The following is a 22,516-nucleotide window of genomic DNA, read 5'->3' on the forward strand; positions in this document are numbered from 1 at the left end:
CTAATTAGAACCCAATTTAAATAGAAAATGCAATATAAAAACCAAACCAAGCCGACTCAATAATTTTCAAAATTGACCCGAACCGACCCGCTAATCATTGAACTCGTTATAAACCAACACGTTATTTCCCGAAATTGATAAATCCAACCCGAAACCGAATAGTTAACCCGAATTGACATCGGTACCTTCAAAGCTCCAACGGTCCAACCCATTGAATTGCTCTAATTGTCAAATGTCAACAACTCAAAAAGGGGGAAAAAAAAACCCGGATGAACGTAGCTATACCTCCTCTTCTCTCTCTCAATTCTCCATTGAAGAGCATATGATGTTCTCCATTGAAGCGCCTTCTAATACCTGTATCCCCCTTTGAAGTAGCTTCTGAGGTAAGTTGTTGTTTCCTTTTGTAATCATCGTATCAATATCACAATCTAGGGTTTACTTTAATTTAATTTTCAGTGTAGTAAGTTTAGGGTTCGGAAATCTGAACTATTGGTTCTAAGTACTATGATTATGAAAGATCATAACCAGCGATTATGTTGTTAGTAGATAAAATTATGAGCCTAATTGATGATTGAATCAAATATGCCTTTTCTTCCTAAAATTATGTGACTTTTCTAGCCTTATGTGATAATTGAATCAAATGTGGTTGCTAATGTGTTGCAGAACCCTTTAATGTTAAGATCGAACTATGAAATAAGAATTAAACGTAGTTTATTTGAGCTTACTTTGATAATTAAGTCAACTTTGGTTGCCAATGTGTTTCAGGCTTTGGTTTATACTCTTTAATGTCAGGACGAAACCATGAAAATGGACCTTTTCTCCCTGGGCAAGGCAGCTGCCCCACCTGCCCTTGCTCAGGGATGGGCCTGCTTATATAAGGTGCAAAAATCATTAGGCATGTGAGAAGACACTTGTATGTTACAGATAAATGATTTGTAAAATCTTATGTGACAAACATGATACATTGATATGGGTCATAAAATAAATTACTGAGCTTACATGTTTCCGAAAATGAATTTAATTATTGTGCACAATGAATTGTTGTGCACAATGTATTAATGAGCTTACACGTGTTGCATCGAAGCACATTATAAATTTTGCAACTAGTCTATGCCCGATTTGGGAATCGGAATAGGGTTCTATTATTCATGTATGTAAATAATATTCTAGTATTCCTACATTTGCACAATACCTAAAACTATAGTTTACTTAAATAATATAATAAGTAAGAATAATCCAATCTTTGTCTGAATCTTCCAAAATAATCCCACCCTTTAATTATTCTAGAATAATCCAACCTTTAGGGGTTTTATACTCGTACAAATCTAAATGACCGATTACATAAACATGTTATTTTTTTCCCTTTTCCTTTTTATTTACATATTAATATAATTAACTTATTTTTCATCCCTACAATGAAATTAAAAAAAAATTGCTCCCACCACCTCTACCAAAATCACCAACCCACCATCTACGCCACCACTGAAGCCAACTCCGAACCCAGCTACCATAGCCACCACTCCCCCACCACCACCACCAACTCCGAACCCAGCTGCCATATCACCACCTTTGCTCCTCTCTACACCAACCACCCATCTCGACCTCACAACCCAACATGGAAATCACCACTGAACGCCTTTGCATCACTATCTGGGCACCTACCCCTTCGCCCTCAAATCCATGTGAGATTCCCCAAAAAAAATCCAAGCACCAACATCGCCATCGCCCCATGGAATCCACCCTAACCACCCCAAAGACCATATTAATCCCCCTTGGAAACCACCCAACTCGAAAATAGAAAGAGAGAAGAGGAGGAGAGAGAAAATGAGAAGGCAACTGTTAAAATTAAGGTTGGGTAAAGAGGAAGTGGCATGGTGGATTGATGAGGAGGAGAGAGAAAGGAGCAAAGGGGCATTTGGGAAGAGAGGAAGAAGGGGAAGAAAGGAAGCTACGGAGGTGGGGTGCCATGGGTGGGGAAGAGAGAGAAAGAACTAGGGAGAGGAAGATACAGAAAGAACTAGGGAGAGGAAGAGAGAGAAAGAAGGGGGAGGGTTATTATTATATTGTAATTATTAGAATTATAAAAATAAAATAAAATTATTTTCATATTTAAATAAAAAATTTAAACAAATTAGAACATGACACATAGATTGGCAACTAGAAACTAAGGGTCGGTGACCTGCTGGGTTGCTACAAGTACATGGGTATCATAGGTTGGATTTTTTTGAAAAAATCAAAAGATAATATTATTGTGGGAGAACTAGAAAAATGTTGTATTATTTTGGGCAACTTTTTTCTAAAAAATAATAGATATCATGAAACTACACGCTACGACGAATTAATTTTCTTCTTATAGGTTAATGTAATGTGTGGTCAAAGTCAAACTTAAACTTTGACTCTCAATTAGCATATGGAGTTAATATTTACACTTTGTTTGGACAAAAGGAAATGAAGGGAAAAGCAGAGAAGAGACTGGGAGGAGGACAGTTTTTCTTGTTTGGCTAAAGTTTTGGGGGAAGGAAGTGAAGGGGAGGAAGGGATCCATTTTTCTTCCCTCTTTAATAAGCATAATCCCCCAAGGTTGGAAAGATTTGGAGAGAAAATGGAGCTCACCTTTTCCCTCCTTTTCTCTTCCCTCCCCTTCCTCCCCTTTCCCTCCCCTTTCTTTCCTTCCTTCTTTGTTAAACAAAGTGCAAGGGACGGAGGGTGTATATGCTTTAAAATTGTAGTGTGAACTGATGATGTTTTATAGTGGTTTTCTGGTATATCTTATGTTCTATCATTAGACAACTTTGAACATAATTGTTTAATAAAACTGCTGTATCTTTGTGCAAAAATATTCCTGTTGGTGTTTTTTCTGCTGGCTTACTACTGGCATGTGTCCCTATTTGGTATCTTTAGATCTATTTGCTGCCAATTTTCGGAAATAAAATGGACTTGGATCCAAAAATGTGATATTTATCCCCAACTAATGCTTCTAGACATTCTTTTCAGACGTGATTTAGTGGAGTTTAGCACTGTATCTGATATTAGGTAACAACAAAGAGAATCAAGATTCTGTTGTGTATTGCCAGAGGTAGTGGATTCTGTAAAAGCCTAGCTATTTTAGCTTACAGCAATTGGGACTTGTGTTACTACTAGTGGGTGCTCCTTCATAGGTAAAATACTTGTCTCTACTAGGCTATTATTTTTGTGAGCAATGCCTTCCACAAGCTGCTGAGTTGTGGGAATATGCTGTCGATCTGGAGGATGTCTATATTTGCTTCGGTTCTTGCGTTCATTTTTTTTTCCCTATGCTGTCTGCAGCATCTGAGAGTGAAGAGGATAACAGAATGGCACTATAAGGACAATGGAGGTCCTAGAGAATAAATATCCCGTTGATGCAAAGGAATACAAGTTGTATGAGGAAGTTGGGGAAGGTGTGAGTGCTACTGTGTACAGGGCTCTTTGTATTCCGTTCAATGAGGTAGTTGCTATTAAGGTTCTTGACCTAGAGAGATGCAATAATGACCTGGTATGTGCTTACCTTATTATTTCTGCGCTTATTGTATGACTTCGAAATATTATTTGAATCTAGTTGTTGCAATCACTCCATTTACTTATTGCCTACATTTTCATTATTGTAAAATACTTCTTTTGGAAGTATTCTCTCTAGAGCACGTGATCACTATTATTTGAATGTTGTTGCAACCATTCCATTTACTTATTGCCTATTGGAAGTATTCTCTCTAGAGCATGTGATTACTATTGTATGTGTTCTCTATTTCATTATTTAAAGTTGTAAAGATTTTGGAGTCCCTATAAATATGAGTAGGGCGATAGAGTTACAAATTTACAATGGTGGTCTGTATGGGAGATGACCTGATTAGTAGTCTTATACCATGTACATTGATGAATGCCAAGAGGCTTTTTAGATACATGGATTCTAATTTCTAAACATTAGAGACTTCTTCGAGTTCTGGAGTGTACCCGTCAAGGCAGTCTTGTATGTCATTGAGTGGAGGACAAAATGAATGAAGTAAAAATTGGTTCAAGTAATGGCCACCTTATGAAAAATTCTACATTAAGGCCTTTCATTATTTTACTTTCTATATGTTTTTTATTTACTTATTTTTTGGCATGTTCTAAATTGACCCTCTACTTTTGAGTTTATCTCCAACGTGCCCTTGTACTTGTTAATGGCTAACTTTTGGTTTTTATGGTTTACTTTTGGTTAAATAAGTAAAATCACTAACAAACCTTCCTAATTATCAGAGAACCACACATTTTATGGAGGTGGAAAGAGGGCCATATTGCAATAGAATTGAATGACTGCTGCAGATGTGGTCTTAGCAATGGTTGAGTATTGTGAAAATCCACTGTATTTCATTGCTGTATGAAAGATGGCGGTTTATGATACTTGATATAATTGTTTGCATTGGTCATATATTGGTTAATTTCAGTATTTGGGAAAGCATTAGCCTTGTAATTTGTGTTGGCCATCTACTAATACTTGATAACCCCTTACAACTCAGAAATATATAATACCGTGATGGCAGTGGTCTCCAAGAATGAATCATTTACTCAACTAGGTGATTGGAGAAATATCATGGACCTATATTGTTGCCTTTCATGTTAGGTGTCACTCAATAAATAAAAGATATTCTTTGTCCTTCCATGTATTGGCATATTTTGACCGTATGATGTACTTGAGTCAACAGAGTTCTGTCATTGAGCTCTTGAACTCTGTAGGCATTGAGGTATGTGATGTTTTTGATTCTGCTTTGACCTCCTCTGATGTTATGTGATGCAACAGAAATAATATCTGTATTTTTCTTAGTGGAAAGTATTATAATATGTTTATTTTTTATGTCTTATCCAGGCCCAAATATATAGGATGAAGATTTTGTTTTTTGCTTGATATAATCTGGTATTCTGGCATAATTTTAATTTTACTACTGAGTGCATGTGCTTCATCTTATGCAGGATGGAATTCGTCGTGAGGTCCATACAATGAGTTTGATTGATCATCCAAATGTGTTACGTGCTCATTGCTCATTTACAGCAGGCCACAGCCTCTGGGTTGTGATGCCATATATGGCGGGAGGATCTTGCCTTCACATAATGAAGTCTACATATCCAGAAGGCTTTGAGGAACCTATTATTGCTACATTACTTCGTGAAACTCTTAAAGCACTTGTTTATCTTCATGCTCATGGTCATATACACAGAGATGTGAAGGTAGTATCTTCTGTTGTTTTTTTTTTTTTTTTTTTTTTTTTTTTAATTTTTTTTATTGATTTATTTATTTAGTTAATTATTTAAAATCTTTGTTCAACATATTCTGATGCCTTTTTACATTGGAGATTTGTGGGTGTCCTGCCTCTTCTTAAGCAAGCTTGAAATTATAATATCAAGCATCTCTAGATTTTAGTTTGTTTCGGCATTGTGAGTTATTGAAGGAAGAAGAAATAATAGTTAAGGTCTTTGTATGCTTATGTGCTAGTTCCTGAAATAATGCAAAAAAATTTTTAGGCAACTGTTCATTGCTTGAATTTGCCCGACTTCTTGCCAACGGTTATTGATGACTCATAATGCCAAAGATCTAATTTTGTACTCCCTTTGTTCTTAGTTTCCAATAAGGAGGGTTCAAAAAGTTTTTCATTTGGAATATTTCCATATATGGTTAAAATATTTCCTTCAATCTTCCTTTATATATTTGGTGAATGTGCCAAAATTTATTACTTTTTTTCTCTTTTTCAGACAATTTTGTAAAACAAAATTCCACTATTTTTATTTTCCCATGCATTCCCCATGCATGATTTTAAATTTAATCATCGTTCTTTCCTCCCAATCGCCACATTAATTACCTTGTCCCTATTCTCATCGTTTTCATTTTTTTTTTTTTCATTTTTTTTTATGTTTTGAATAGTGGGACTATCTGATGTAAAAATTGGAATCTTCATTATTCTAATTGTATATCTCTCATTAAGATTTGATATTCTTAATTTACTTCTTGATTCCTAATGTAAAGAACACATAAAATTGGAGGGAGTATTTCCTTTTAGAAAATTTGCCTATAATAACCTAACCTTTGTCTGATTATCCTCCGGGAATAATCCCATCTTTTAATTATTCTGGAATAATCCAACCTTTTATACCCATTTCTCATAGCAACCACAGTAAGCCATCAAACCCTTGGTAGCCACTTGCCAATCCACGTGTCACTTCCTTGTTGGTTTGATCTTTTTATCTTTAATTTAAAAATAATTTTAATTTAATTTTTTAGTTTAAATAATTTAATTTAATAAATAAAAACCCCTCTTCTCCCTTTCCACTACACACCCCAACACCCTCATTTTCTCTTTCTCCCTTATTTCACTTTCTCTCTCCTACTCCATGAATCCGCCACATCCATCACCTATGGCACCACCTATACCATACACCACCACCCTTTACCAGCCATGGCACAAATTGCCAACACCACCTGTGGCATTCTTTCTCTTCTTTATCCTGCTTCTTTCTCTCTCCTCCCCTCCCTTGGAACATACGTTGCCCCACCATCAACCCCACGGCAGCCTGTTGCTGTTGTACCTCATGCCCCACATGAACCGTCGGTAATATGGGCAGGTTAATTAAGGATCTGATGAGCAGATCAAGAATGGCAATTAGGGTTTGATTGAGGAAAATGGGATTGGGAATTAAGTTGTTGTTGTTGAAGAAGGGCACTATATTGTAGATCTGCGAACAAAGGCCACCCTTTTTTCTTCTTTAAAGGGGCTGTGATGTTGAGTGTAGCAGCGGTTGTGGCAGAGGTGGTGGCTGTGGCGGCGCTTATGCACAAAATTGTACGGCGGAGGTGTGGTTTTTGTGTGTGTTATTGGGTTTTGAAGGGTGGTTTCTGGGTAGAGGATGGTGTTGGATTGTTGTGGTTTCTTGGTAGAGGATGAGGGGATCAAGAGGAGGTTGTTGGTGGATGGGAGGAGCAAGAAATTGCTAATGGTGGATTGGGAGGAGAGAGAAATTGCTAGTGGTGGTGGGAGAGTGGTGGCTATGGCGGTGATTAGGAGGTGGTTTTCATGTTAGTTAGGTGGTGTTTGTCTGTTTGATGTTAAGAAGGGCGGCAAGGTGGTTGTTTTAGTGTTAGAAGGTGGTGAAGGTGGTGGTACTGGTGATGACATAGGCGGAGGGAGGGTGGTTCTGTTGTTGGTGGTGGGAGGGTAATTTATTTATTTTTTATATTTATTTTAAAGATGGAAAATAAGTTACTTTTTTTATACAATAAATTGAAAAGAAAAAGAAAAAAAAAATGACCCGTTGTTTGGGTAACCAACCATTTAGGTTCGGTAGAAGATAATACCCCTTAAAGGTTTGATTATTTCTGATAATCCAAAGGTTGGATTGTTCTTAGACAACCAGAAAAAGGTTGGATTATTCTAGGCAAATTATTCTTTACTTTTTATTTAAAGCTGGGTAGGCTTATGTGGATATTACATTGGTGTGGCTTCTGGTAATTTATTTTAATTTAATGTCAAAAAAAAAAAACTCTTTAATGGGGAAGCATTGTGGAGTTTTTTGCAACAGCCTTTTTTTTCCACCCTGCTTCATTAAGTAGGTATGGTCTTCAACGATATGGATGCATTAATAAGGTCTTAGGTTGTTTTTGGATGTTCGGCTCTCAAATTTCTTTTCTATATTCCCTTGGTTAAGTAAAGGAAACTCAAGGAAAGCAGTGGAGGGTGTAGTATCTTTATAGCTAGATATATCAATAGAGTACAACCTTAACTTTTTTATTTTAAATAATTGTTTACTACTCATCAATTCTGAGGGATGGTATTACTTTTCTTGGAGGTTCCTTTCCGAAGGAACCCTCATGAGTTGAAGGAGCTAGCTAATTTGATGAGATCTCCTTATTTTTTTTCTTGTCACATTCCCATGATAGAATCTTAGAGTCTTTGCTTTTATAAGCACTTTTGGAGAATGATAATTTCAAGATCCTTTACTTAGAGTATGGTTTTCAAGTGGATAAAAGCTTTTGTTTCAGTTTCTAATTAAGCTGAAATTAATGCTTAGGGTAGACCCCAGAAGAAATTAACTCCTCACTTTTTCCTTGTATTTTGCTAGTGAGGACATATTTTGATTTACTTTGGTTGGGAATCGTTGGATTGTCCTTTTCGAACTCATGTAATTGTTTGCAATAGTATTGGTAATCGTTTGCCCTTTGTCTTCCTTGGCCCATTGGTTGGCAATAACAAATGTTGGAAATGGTAGTTATTCTCTAATTAATTTTGCAACAATTTTCTCATGACAATGACATGTTAATGGAATTCCATCCTCGACTCGTTTTATACTCAGAAATTTCTACTACCACTCAAAAAACTTTTAAAACAATGAGAAATGGTAATGCATTCATGAAGAAAAAGAGAGATTTAGGGCTGGCCAATCATGGAGAAAAAAGAAATCTAGGTAATTGAAATTCATGGTGAAAAAGAAAGATTTGGGGCAGGACATTGACGTATCTTATTTTATATAGTTACATATAATTTCATCACCATTTCCATCACCGCCTACCTAACATATTATAATATTAGCTGAATTTCTTGAGCATTATGCCTTGTAAGGTTGTTCAAAAAAAATGAATGTTGTAATCATTCATATTCTAATTTCTCCTTGATTGCCTTCTTATGGAATCATGAATCAAAACAAAGTGTGAGAAGGATAGACTTCTAAGTTTGTTACAGAAAAGAAACCAAATAACAAGTTGATTTGTTGAATAAATTATTTTTATTGCTTCTAATGTGATGTTTCGGTATAAACTTTACATTGGATTTGCTCGTGATGTCTGAATCATGATGTGGTTTTGAATTTGTCATTGTAGGCAGGAAATATATTACTTGACTCCAATGGCACAGTGAAGGTGGCAGATTTTGGTGTCTCAGCTTGTATGTTTGATACTGGTGATAGGCAGCGGACTAGAAATACCTTCGTTGGTACTCCGTGCTGGTACTTGTCAATTATTTCATTTATTTATTATCTGCTAGTTTTTATGTATCAATTCCTCTTAAGGATTACTTTGATTTTTTTGCAGGATGGCCCCTGAAGTTATGCAACAACTGCATGGATATGATTTTAAGTATGTGCATGGCAATCTCAACAATGTCATTCCCTTTAGTAGAAAATTTTGTTACCTTTTAATCTTAAATTAATGTGAAACTTACTTGGTCATAACCTGTCTTTAACCTTTTCCATTCATGTATCTATATCAAATGGATTCTCGGACATGGGGTTGGACGCTTTATTTCGGACCAATGTCTGCAAAATATCCATAAAAAGTGTTGACTCTGACACCTAAAAATGCATCAGTGTTTCATACCATAACCCAAGTTTGATTTAGAGACTATCATTGTTTTCGTCTTCAGGGATTCGTAGTTTTGATATTGGTTTTGAGTCTGTTTGTTCTGCATTTTTTTAAATTTTTTTTTGTTTTATTACTTTTTCCTGCTTAAGTCCTAACAAGAATTTTACTACTTAAGACCTGTAGGTTTGTGCAATATTTAAAAGTTTATTTTATGTGTAAACAGAGCAGACATATGGTCTTTTGGGATAACAGCTCTTGAGCTTGCTCATGGTCATGCCCCATTCTCCAAGTACCCTCCAATGAAGGTGTATTAATGTTTACCTACTAATATCAGAGACCAATGCGTTTGTCTAGATCATCATTTCATTCTTTTTTATGGAACTTTATAGGTTCTTTTGATGACTTTGCAAAATGCACCACCAGGTCTTGATTATGAGAGAGATAAGCGATTCTCAAAGGTGGTGGTTCTATTCCTTTTCTTTGTTTCTTTTATTTTGTGAGGAGGGGGGTGCCGTTTAGAGATAAACTTTGCACAAATTGCAACTGTTTTCACCATTTTCCCTCAATTTTACAGTCTTTTAAAGAATTGGTGGCTGCATGCTTGGTGAAGGATCCAAAGAAACGACCCACTTCTGAGAAATTATTTAAGCATCCCTTTTTCAAACATGCAAAATCATCTGATTTTGTCGCTCGCTCAATACTTGACTACCTGCCTCCACTTGGTGAACGTTTTCAAATGCTTAAGGTTTGCTGCTTTTGTGTTGCCTCTGCTGGCAGCTTCAAATTGCCAATCTACTAATTTTCTATATTTATTAAATGTTTTTTTTTTTAAGTTTTGTTTTCTTCTTTGTTTTCCGTTGTAGGCAAAAGAAGCAGATCTTCTTGTTCAGAACAAAGATTTGTATGGGGACAAGGATCAGTTGTCTCAGGTAACAACTTATCTTGCCTTGTAGAGATAATGCACTTAGTTCAATGAACTTCCCAAACAATTTTCTTCTTCACTAGATCTCATCACGTGCTTTAAATCCACAATAAGATTCTTATTCTTCTTTAAATGTTATTGCCTAAGAGTTAAAGTCTTGTATGGACACCACTATCCCAGGAAGAAGTGTGATACGTACAGTTCAAGTAAAAAACATTATAGCATGAAAGTAGATAAAGTAAATTTGAGGGGATGCTGTTATTATGTGATGTGTTATCCATTGCACTCTGTTCGTTTATGTGTTTGTATGAGGGGATTATTTGAATGTATTGACTATTGAGGAAAGGAGGGTTCGTATTGCAAAAATAGGAACTAAAAAAAATAGTGGTCAGCTTGGCCTTCATAGTGATATGCTGCTATGGTATAGGCACTTGTATAGTTGTATTTGTTCATGCTCAGTGAGGAGTGGAAGGTGAAGGAAGGAGCGGAATGCACAAAGGGTGGATAAAAGGGCTGTAGTAATGACGTCAAAGGTGAAGTGTCAGTTAGAAGTTAATTTTAAATAAGTGGGTTTGGATTTTTGGTTAATCTCAATATGTCATTGGGGAAAAGGATGGGTACATGTATAAATCAAATTTAAGGTAGTTTTTTTGCTATATTATTTTTTGTGTCCATTTAATTTTTTTTTCGAGTAATTTTTTTTTTTTTTTTTTTTTTTTTTAAATTAAGAAGAAGGATTTAACGGGATAAGAAGGATTTATATAAGGTTTTCATTAATTTGGAGAAGGCATGTAATAAAAGTACCAAAGAAAATACTTTGGTGAGCTTTAACAAGGAAAGACATTTTGCGGAAATATATTTTTATATTAACATCATTAAGGACATATATGCGAGAGTTAGCGCGAGATAGTATACCACTATTGGGAAGACTGAAGAGTTCCTGTTAAAATTACTTTGAGTTCATTAAGGTTCTACACCTACCCCTTTTCATTTTGTCATAGTCATGTATTAATTTACGGGTTCAATTCAAGTTGATATGCAATGGTGCATGATTGTTGCTGATAATATTGTGTTGATTGATGAGACGCAAGAATGCGTGGAAATTAAATTGGAATTGTGGAGACAATTTTTGGAATCTTAAATTGGAAGGCTTTAAGGTGAGTAGAAGTAAGACTAAGTATTTGGAATGTAAGTTTAGTGGCGTTGGAAACGGGGAGGCGATCACCTTTGATCGAAAAATTGTTCAAGAGGTCTTCCACAATCCGTTATTCAAAAGGATGGGGGAATTGGATGGAGATGTGCTCATGGGTTCAAAGCAGGTTAGTTTAAATGGAAGGTGCTATGGGGTTTTTATGTGATCCTGGCATGCCTCATAGATTGAATGGTTAATTCAACTGAATGACTAGTAGGCCCAATTAGGCCCGGTAAAGCATTGTCACGTTCATAAGATGAATGCGGCGAAGATGCCTATGTTGCGATGGATGTGTACCCATACAAGAAAGGATCGGTTGAACAATGAGATAATTAGGAAGAAAGTAGGGGTTACGCCCGTTGAATACAAATTGAGGAGAATCGCCTAAGGTGGTTTGACCATGTAAAATGGAGGCCAAGTGTCTGGTTGAAGAGTGGCAAAGTGATGGGATTGCAAGGGGTAGGGGAAGACCTACCAAAAAGTTGGAATTGTGTGATTGAGAGTGATATGAGTACTTTGAGGATTGAGGAAATTATAGTGTTTGATAGGTCGGAGTGGAAGAAAAATATTCACATTGAGGCGTGTTATGATTTAAAATTACATTTTTGGTTTATTTGTTTTTAGTGTTTAGTTTCTATTATTTACTCAACTCATGTTTTGCAAACTCTACTCATTTCCTTTGTTAAGGTTTCTCAAGCCTTTATAGTGTTTTACTCTCATAGTTTAGGGTTTTAAGATATAGTTGCCACATTCTTACTTTTGGTGATTTATGCAGCAAGAGTACATTCGAGGCATAAGTGCCTGGAATTTCAACTTGGAGGATTTGAAGAATCAAGCAGCCCTTGTAAGCCTCTTATGTTCACTGAATTTACTCCAATCTCCTTGCTATGAATCTATGTGTAGATGCAAGTGTAGGTGTGAAACAAGCACCTGTTTTGTTTTTTTATGCAATTACCATATATATTAGTGAATTGCAATCTTGTGAATTATGTTTTGAATACTAAAGTGTTGCCGCAGATTCAAGATGACGACAATAGTTTAATTGCAGAAAACCCTAATTTAGGGTTGAAAGACGGGCTCAATGAACAATCTTTCCATACAGATAAACCGTCTTCCGAGGGAACGATTCATTCAAATACTTCAGATAGTCATGAGGTAACGTAGCTATTTCATTCACACTAAGTGGTTGGCATTTTTATTTGATGTATCCTTGATGATTGAGAACACTTCCTATCTCAGGATGGGTTTGATGATCTTGATAGCTTGGAAGGTTCACTGGCTTCATTTCCTATTCAACCCCTGCAGGCACTTAAGTAAGTTTGATTTCTATTTTAAGTTGCTCTACTGGAGACATTGGCTAAGAGCTTCCTGACCACCTTCATTCCATTTAGAACTGATGGTGCATTTTAAATTATTCAATGAACCTTTCATGTGATATACTGCCTTTTTTTTTTTTTTTTTTTTTTTTTTTTTTTCCTGCAATGGGGACATAATGGGCTGGTCTTTAAATTTTTTGACTAATAATATTTTGTATTAATCTTCATGAACTTCATTAAGAACCACTTACATAAGCTAACTTCTAACTACCAATAGCCTATGCCTCCTTGCTCACCAATGATGTGTGGGAGCGTTCTGCATCCTAAATTTCAGTGCTGCAAATTTTTTGTAGAGGCCCAGAAACTGCTAAGGATTTTCAAACAAACATCAACTTGACAGATGGGACTTTTTTAATAATGCCAAAATCACTTGCTGATATAATGTTTCTAAATATTCTTGATATACAGGTTCTAATTTTTCATCTGTAAAGTAAAATAGTTATAAAGAAGAAATGAATCGTGATTTGTAAGAGCTACTTGCAGAAGTCAGTACATCAGACTCATTTCCTTCTGTCTGCTCTATTACTCTGTTAAGCTCTTACTCCGTCATTCTTTTTGCCTCACTAGCTTCTCTAGATCCTCTGGCAGCCTTCCTCAGCTTTTTAAAGCCTCTTTCGCTCTCTTTGGATATGTAAAAATACTCTAACTAAGGTGTCTTTTTTTGCTTGTGTATCCGTGTGTGTGTGTGTATATGTTAAGAATTGATTCTTACCACTTGTTACTGGCTTTGATTCCAGTTCTATGCTACATAGGTGCTTACCAGCACTTCCTATTATTTCTGCAGAGGGTATTTTGATATTGGTGAAGATGACATGAAGAGTATTAGATACAAAAATGCATCTCTGACTGATGCTGAAATAAATTTTTCCAAAACTGAAAATGAGCAAGTAGGAAGAACTAATGGTGACAATTTGGTTCGGAGCAGCTCCCTACCGCAATTTGTTAATGCCGGACAGAAAAAGGTTCTTAGTGGTCCTCTCCTATATGAAAATGTGAGCTCGTCAAGGAAGATGATCACTGATGGGGATAGGTAATTCTATCTTGCATTTCTCTATCTCTCTCTCTTTATTTATTTTTTAAATTTTATTTATTTATTCTTTAACTTTTTTTTCTGGCTTTGCATTTCCAAATTCTTTATATATTATACTATAGTGTACCTGTGCCTAATGCACGGGATATTGATACCATAAGAAAAATTAATTTCAGAGAAATTTAAGTAATAAAAGTTAAGATTTAATTTGACAATATGATCTTATTTTTTGTTTTTTTATTGTCTTTGAAGAACACATAAGCTTAACATAATGAAGTTTTTTGAAAAACTGTCAGTATAAATTAGGTTAACACTTTGTTTGGATAGAAGGAAATCGAGAGAAAGGAAAGGAAGGGGAATGAAGGGATGGATTATCTTTGGATAACAAATGAGTTAGGGAGGGAATTGGTGAGGAGAGAAATAGAGGGATTAAATTGTAAGAAATTGATACCTCCAACAATGGAGAGATTTGGAAAAAAAACACAACATTCTTCCTCTTTCTCTATCTAAACACATTGTAAGTTGAGAGAGAAAGAAATGGTGTTTTTTTGTTTTTGTTTTGTATTATCTTCTTTTGTTCGGTTGTGTGAATGATAGGATTAAAGCTTTTTTTTTTTTTTTTTTTTTTTTGTGGGGGTAGGGAAGTAGGTTGTGGCATGTAGTAAAATAAAGGAACATTTACACCATGTTTGGATAACAATGGTGAAGGGTAAGAGAGGGGAAGGAAAAAGAGGGAAAGGAAAGGGAGGTGAAGGGAGGGAGAAAGTGAACTTCCATTTCCTTCCAAATCTCTCCAACGATGGAGGGATTTGATTTATTAAAAGGGGAAGGAAAATGGATCCTTTCAATTCCCTCCTTTAGATATCCAAACAAAGAATAATGCATCCCTCCTTTTCTCTTCTCTTCCTTTCCCTCCATTTCTCTCTATCCAAACATAGTGTTAAGAATAATTAAAATTGTATTTCGGTAGTATTCAGAATTTGATATGTCAGGGTACATAAGGTGCTTTTGGAGGGAATGCAATTGGTAAAATGGGTTTTTTCAAAAGTTGTGGTATAATAAGAATTCTCAATTGTTATTATGATTCATTTGAATTTCTATCACAGGGACAACATGCAACCAAGGCATCCCGCTGATAGAAATTACAGCGGCCCAATCTCATATCGTCAAAGGAGAGATACCAATAACAATACATTAGGTTTCTTATTTGCCAAATCTTATGTCTCAGAATTTTTTATTTTATTTTTTTTAATCTTTCTTTTCTTTGTGAAACAAGTCTCTCTTCTCTTTTTTCTTCCTTGTTATTGCAGTGGAGGATTCTTCAGAAGGGGCTGTTGTTAAGCGCAAAGGTCGTTTTCAAGTCACATCAGCTGATGTCAGCCAGAAGGTGTACCTTCTTTTTTTTTTTTTTTGTTTTTTCTAGTAAAATTCTTTTATCCTTTGTATGAACTTATGTTAAAGCACCCAAGGTCAGGACTGAAGTTGGATTGGAATTTTTATGTATTCCTTTTCTTATGCTGCAAACACATTTGGAGTTCACTTAGATATACTATATAGCTATGTTACTCAGACACAAGTCCACAAGTGCGAGAGCAGGTACATATCCGTGACACGTCAAGGTTAGAAATTTCAAAAATAGGGACGTCGTCTAAATTTGGATTAGAATTTGGGGACTTTGCATAAGTAGAACATATTCCTGTAAAGACATTTAGCATGAATTCTATTGTAGAAATACATAAAACACACTTTTTAGGCTGACTTGATTGTTAAAATGTTTATAGGAAGCCTATTTCTTGCACCTATTTTTCTCTTCCTTTTAATTCTACCTTTTCTTCTATGGTTATGTGGTTCAAATAGTGTCTAAGTAAGGATTAAAGTGTCGGGTAAGGATTCACTTACTACATTGTCAAGCAAGCATGTGAATATAAGTCTTTGTGTCAATATAACATGCACATTATCAGAGCGAGAACTTTGGGTCATCACTGTATGAAATCTTTAGTTGATAATGCTCCATTCGTTTTTGTTCAACTCACTTTCCATTTTAATGCGTTCTTTTTTGTTCTACTCTGCTTTATTCTATTTTAGGCTTGTTCCTTTTACCATCATACCCTTTTTACCTCAGTAAATTCACCTTTCAACTCACTGCCTCTTACTTTATTCTTCTTATCCTTATACCCACCCACCTTCTAACATTCTATTTCTTGTTTTATCCTACCTAGTCTATACTCACCTTTTTCAATATTATCTTAAATGTTGTATCTATAGCAATTGAGTAGAATATAGAAGAATAGAGGGAGTGGTTTTTCATTGAGTTGCTAACACTTATTGTTTAAAGTTGCTCCTTTGTTTGTGTATCATCGTTTTTCTATGGAGTTGAGCTTAGTAAGTTATCTTGTAGGCATGAGTTTATAACTTTGCCATTTAAATCTCTTTAGGGCCAAATTTGCCTCAGCTCTGGGAGCACAGCTGGGCTCATGCCTCCATACCTTTCTGCTAGTACAATCCTTCCAACCTTGCAGTATGTTTTGCAGCAGAACAATTTGCAAAGGGTTCGTATATATTAATTTTGAAAAGGTAGCATTTAGGTAGGAGGTATTTATTATGGTTATAATATGTGTTTTTTCTTTACAGGATGAATTAATCAAGTTAATTAAGCATGTGGAGCTAGGTAATACTGTTCTTTGCTGTTTAATGTGAACTCCTTTTTTGTTTCCATTATTTTGTAGTGGACCTCACAATTTTCTCTTGCTATGCAGGCAACATCTGTGAGTCTGCTGATGCAACGAGTAATAACATTTCACAGGTACTATTGTACAAAGTACCAACTGTAAAATTATCTGTGTATCAGTATCTACTATACTGATAATTATTCTGATAATTATTCCACTTGATTGTCTAAAGAAGGGGGAAGAACTAGTAACAAATAAAATGCAATTTTTGTGATTTTATTTCTCTAAATTTTTCTTTATTTTCACTTTGTTGTAGGCTCACTTTCACTTAATTAGCTTCTATGACTTAGTTTGAATTTAGATAATAATTATGTTAAGAAGTCCTATGAAGTATCTAATCCACCTGAGCGTGTTGAAAATTTGGCAACTTACTGTTAAGAACTAACATAACTAGACTAAAAATTATAGGGAAAGTTGTGAGGATTTATAATTTGAAATTACAAACTATAAAACTATAAATATTAGATATTCAAGCTTTTGAGAGTCTTGATTCTCTTATAATCACTAATGAAAATGTACTATAATATTCATCCTCCCTTTTTACTTCTCACAGATCTCCTCTTTATATAGCACTTTTCTGTCTAACGTACTTGCTTCTTCCTCTTCAAATTAATTCTAACCAGTTAATCTGTATGCATTGCTTACAATAGCTCTCTCTAATAAGCATGGCTATTATTACATTACCATCCTCCTAAACTTCCACCTTATCCTTAAGTTGGTTTGTAACCGTCTTCATTTAAGTGTTGATAACATTGGTCATCATTCCATTGGTTGAATTGCCAGGAGTTGCTTGGCATTGGAGTAGTAAGTCTGTTGGTAGATGAAGGTATATAATGGTTATGTTGCATTGGCTGGGTAGACTGAACAAGGGATGGGTGTTTGGATCTTGAAAAGTAAGTTGGTTAGACATAGGTTGTCTCATTAAGGATGTACCCACATCTATCCCTTTTACCAATTTCTCTTAGTAACATCTAAGATTTTCCACAAAGCCACGTAAAAATTAGGGAGGCTTCTCCGATACTCCATCCTTTGTCCCCACCAATATAACCTTGAGTGCATATCACTATGACCACTTCCAAAGCAACCTCCACCCAGTGGCGGACGAGGGGGAGGGGGGGTGGGGGACGAATTTTAGTTGTTCAATAACTCGACAAAAATCTCAAGAAAAAAAAAAAAATTGATCACAAACTGTTTGAAGTAGACCTGAGGTCATAAAGCACACCTCTCATTTGAAGTAGACCTTACCTTTGCAATCTTCCTTCATCTACTCTAAGGTTTATTTTTCTTTAATCTTTTCTTTCCTCACATGTAGCCATTATCATGAGGTTTTAGGGTTTTTTCAATAAAGAAATTCGTAAAGCATTGTGTTTGGGGATTTTATGTAGAACAGAGTACAAGATATAGAATTGAATCAAATTTTATTACAAAACTTTTTGAACAAAAAATAATTCAAATACCGTTTGTATAATAATAATCATAATTTACAATAGTATGGACATATGATGTATTCTTGTTTCAGTTTTAAATTAATATGTTTCATCTTTTCCTACTGATTTAAGGAATAGGGGGGAGTGGGTTATGACATCTATGTAACATTAGTAGTACGATGAATCAAGAATGTGGAAAATTTTCTTACATCGCCAATAAGGAGTATCTTCTGGCTGTTCACAGCTGGGTCATGACAACCTTTTGTTGGAAAAATGGGGTTCTAAAGTGACTTTATGTGGCACTTGAGAACAGAATTTTTAAACATTGTTATTCAGTTATTATCTAACACTAAGATAGTTATGTTGTTCTTGTCAGACATTGCCGGTGTCTGCTACAGAAGGTGAACTTTTGTCTCAAGTTATGCAATTACAACAAAGGTTTGTTATATTACCTCCATTTTTTTAAGTTGACACATTTTGACTTTAGCACTATTCACACATTTCCCTTTGACCGTATTTTGTGAATAAAATGTCATGAAAAATATGGTTAGGTTAGATCTTGTTAGATTCGTCACGATATATATTTTCAAAATATCAACCTTTTTATAAATTTTGGTTATCGGTAATTGAATTTGTTAATGGTTTAATCCTAATCAAATTACTTAGACTTCCTCCTAGAACTAAGTATATGATGTGCAATAATGTAGACCAACTCCTTGATCTTTCTAATCTTCAACAGCTCCTTGAATTGATTATTAGCCAAGAAAGTTTAAGCAAAAGCTAAACAAAGTAATTGAATAAATCGGAATTTTGTGTGTATGAAACCCACGAATTACAAGAGTATTTATAGACTAAAATAACTAATAATAAACCTATTAGGACTAGGACAAGCCCCTAGTCTCTAGCTCCAAGTAATCTAAATAGAATAGGATAACTAATTCTACTTAGATTAGAAAACTAGTAACAAACGTAGTTTGACTTGGTCTTTATTTCCTAAAACAAATCCTAATAAACTAAGGAAACATAACCAACTAAAATGACAGAAATTAAACTACCCCAAGTGATCAAAACAAGAAGAATTCTTTCAAATGAAAGGTAAAAAACTTGCAAGCAAAACTTCTAGAATAAACTAACTAAAAAACTTGCAAGCAAAACTTCTGACCACCGTGTAGGTGTGTCGAAGATGGTGCTAAGGAGCTGGTTCGTGGGGTCTAAGTCGGCGTGTGGCCTCCACAATCGTCATCTGAATCCAACTGCACAATTTGTACTTCTTTCCAAATTATGCAATTGAACCACTCTTGAACATTCCCTCCAATATGAAACCCAGTTGGACTCAATAGCAATATAATTGGCTTTTCTACAACATTTCCCACTTGATTCACATTAGATTCGAACCTACATTATGTGATTAAACAAACATGATTCTAACACGCCAAAACAGAAAAAAGTATTGTCACATCTTGCTCATCTTTGATATCAATCCTAACCCATGCCTCATTATTACCAAAATATAGAACACAATATTCACAAAAAAAGCCTCATCATAGTTTCTCCAGTTCTCCACTACACACAAGTACATTGCATGCCCTCAATTAATATACTTAGAATACCTACTTCACCTTCCTAGAATGTATGCAATTACTCCCTCTAAGCACCAAAATGATGCATTTTGTTTATATATTACTCCTACATTTAATGCAAATCACTAACTAAGAATGACCTAGTCAAATTGAATAAAATTCAAAATCTAGAACTACAGATTAATCCATAAATCAAATAGAAAGAAACCAATCAATAAATCTCAAAGTTATTCAAAATATGTTAAAACAATTTCAAGAACTATAACAACACTGAAAAATTTTATTCAACAAAAAAGGAAGATATATTTACAACTATTCAATACTACATGTGTTAAAAAATTTCAAGAATTGTAGCCCCAACAAAGGCACAGTTGAGATCTAAAATATCGTTGAATTGAAACTGATGAAAAGAAATCAAAAAGATTGTAGATTGTGAGTTTTGTTAACGCTGCTTTTGTAATGGGAGGTTTGCATAGGCCTCATTGGCAACAATGTTAGACACATTGTTTATATATAGTTTGATTCACTTTTACTATAAATCTATTTTTTGGCAACTTTTTATCACCCATCGTGCACCCTTTACCCCACAATATTAATACTTTTGCCCTCACTCTCTTTTACTTTATCCACTTTTTTTTTTTTTTTACACCCACACATGTTCTTTATATTTCTTAGAAATAAGAGTCTAGTAATCGAACTTTAGTTATGTGACAGATTTGTAATTGTTCTAACTTCTTTTGGTTACATGACAGAATTGGGAGCCTGGTAGATGAGCTGCAAAGACAAAAATTAAAGAATGCTCAGGTAAGTTGGGTTCTTAAGTTTCATTTTTGAAGCTGGTAATAGAGAGATCTAAGTCAAACAATTTTGTACATGTTCGGTTTTTTTTTCCCCCCCAACTTAGCCTCTAGTATAATCAAACATTCAACACCACTTTATTCAAAATTTCTCCCTGCTGAGTCACATAATTTAACTCACTATCATGATTCTTGTTAACTAATGTTGCCACAAGTGATTATCCAAACTGTTAAGCATTCAAAGGGAAGCTATTTTTCACAGTGTAGCGAGCAATGGCTTCTACTTTTATAATCTTCTGATCTAAAGCATGGATGATTACCATTGTCTTTCATTTCTGTTTTCCCTACCTACTATGGATGCTTTCAACTGGTAGAATGCAGAATCTAATGCTGATCTCTGTTTCTGTTTTATAAAATTTATGTAATTATTTGTTTATTCTTTCTTTTTTACTTTTTAATTTATGTTGTCTTACTGCCTATAGCTATTAATGTGTAAGATGCGATGCACTAAGAAAATAGGAAAGTGGACACAGGGTGGTGTAAATTGGCTGGGTAATGGTTTCCCGTGTAACTGGAGTCATTTTCACATAAAACAATTGTCATAGGATGTCTTTATTCTTTGCAGTTGGAACGGCAATTGGATTATTTTTACAAGAAAGCTGAAAAGACAAAAGATTGATTGCTGATTACCAAAAGTGCCTCCTTATGTAGATGGTGTTAATGGTGGCAGCGGAATGTTATCAGCTTTGCCTATGACACAGTTTGTCTCCTTGTGAGGATGGGGATGGTGGTGAACTGGTGGCGGTAGCATATTTTGATAACCAGCTTCCCTCTATACGGGGACATGCATAGCTTCCATATTTGCTGCATGTTGCAAGCTCTAAGGGCTGCATTGTTCATTTTTTTTGTGTAGAACACGGTACTTTTGTATAATGTAAGTCTATTTTCTTCTTCTTAATGCAATATTGAGTATTAAAGAAAGTATCTCGCTTGGTGTTGCCATGATAAAAAAAATTGAAACTTCTGCTATTTAAATTTTAAAATATATTGTATAAAAAAAAACACAAAAGGATGAGATTTGTTTGAACAATTGTATATTTTGCACTTTTGCTTAATTTGCTTCCTATTTCTTATGCCCTCCCCAAGCATCACGAAGGATTTTTTCCCAAATTGAGCTTTATTGGTAAATTATTTACCAAATTGGTCCCGTGGGAAAAGTATTTCCCAAACTAAGCTTTTGGGGTGAAACGCTGTCTCGAACAGCGTTTTACACCCAGTTTTTTTTTAAAAAAAAATCAAGTAAAACGCTGTCCGAGACAGCGTTTTACCTTGTTGACCTGTTGGTATGTATTTTGGCAAAATATACTAGTATATTTTGCCAAATTATACTGGAATATGTATATGGGCTTTAAAACGCTGCCTGAGGCAGCGTTTTATGTTGAAGCACAAAACGCAGCCTGAGGCAGCGTTTTATTTGAAGCATAAAACGCTGCCTGAGGCTGCGTTTTATGTTAAAGCATAAAACGCTGCCTCAGGCAGCGTTTTTCTGCTAGACTGCATTACCAGCAGCATTTGTTACACTACATCAGCAGCAGTTTCTGCAATCTGCTGCTGCCCCTACACATAACCCTCACCCAGCAGCATCAGCTCAGCCCCACCATGAACCACCACCCCCACCACCATCCACCACCATCAACCACCTCCCCCACCACCACTGGCCGCCACTCTCGACCACCCCTATGCAATGCAAAACACCCTAAACAACGCAAGGACATTCCCACCATCCCCATCATTAACCACCACCCCCACCACCATCAACCACCTCCCCCACCACCATCGCCCGCCACTCTCAACCACCCATAAACTACCATAAAACACCCTAAACAACGCAAGAGCATTCCCACCACCAGCCCCAACCTTTCCACCACCATCGACCACCACCGACAACCATCAAACACTGGAAACAACCCCAACAGCATGATAACCATCGTGAAACAGCACTTTAAGTGCAGGAGACCAAATATATGCTGCTTGATACATATAACGGATATAAAAGATCTACTAACAAAAGTCAAATTCGGACAAATAAGGGAAATAAACTTCAAATTGTACATAGAGACATTTAG

General features: G+C 35.4%; 1 protein-coding gene across 2 annotated transcripts; it reads left to right on the forward strand.

The window, feature by feature from the left end:
• Positions 1-210: 210 nt before the first annotated feature.
• On the forward strand, positions 211-21,480 carry LOC110739589 (serine/threonine-protein kinase fray2-like). Of its 2 annotated transcripts, none has more exons than XM_021920046.1 (22): positions 211-383; positions 2,995-3,158; positions 3,307-3,514; positions 4,966-5,220; positions 8,858-8,982; positions 9,068-9,112; positions 9,561-9,642; positions 9,727-9,795; positions 9,912-10,082; positions 10,201-10,266; positions 12,227-12,295; positions 12,469-12,606; positions 12,691-12,764; positions 13,612-13,857; positions 14,964-15,055; positions 15,168-15,244; positions 16,293-16,406; positions 16,489-16,525; positions 16,614-16,660; positions 18,390-18,451; positions 20,346-20,397; positions 21,016-21,480. In XM_021920046.1, exons 3-22 carry the CDS (start codon positions 3,350-3,352, stop codon positions 21,067-21,069), a joined length of 2,040 nt encoding a protein of 679 aa, XP_021775738.1. In that variant the 5' UTR covers positions 211-383; positions 2,995-3,158; positions 3,307-3,349; the 3' UTR covers positions 21,070-21,480. The 2 variants fall into 2 exon arrangements, with proteins under 2 accessions (XP_021775738.1, XP_021775737.1); XM_021920045.1 differs by lacking the exon at positions 211-383 and adding an exon at positions 2,835-2,891.
• The last annotated feature ends 1,036 nt before the right edge of the window (positions 21,481-22,516 follow it).

The sequence above is a fragment of the Chenopodium quinoa genome, unplaced genomic scaffold (assembly GCF_001683475.1).
Source record: "Chenopodium quinoa cultivar QQ74 unplaced genomic scaffold, ASM168347v1, whole genome shotgun sequence".
NCBI lineage: Eukaryota > Viridiplantae > Streptophyta > Magnoliopsida > Caryophyllales > Amaranthaceae > Chenopodium > Chenopodium quinoa.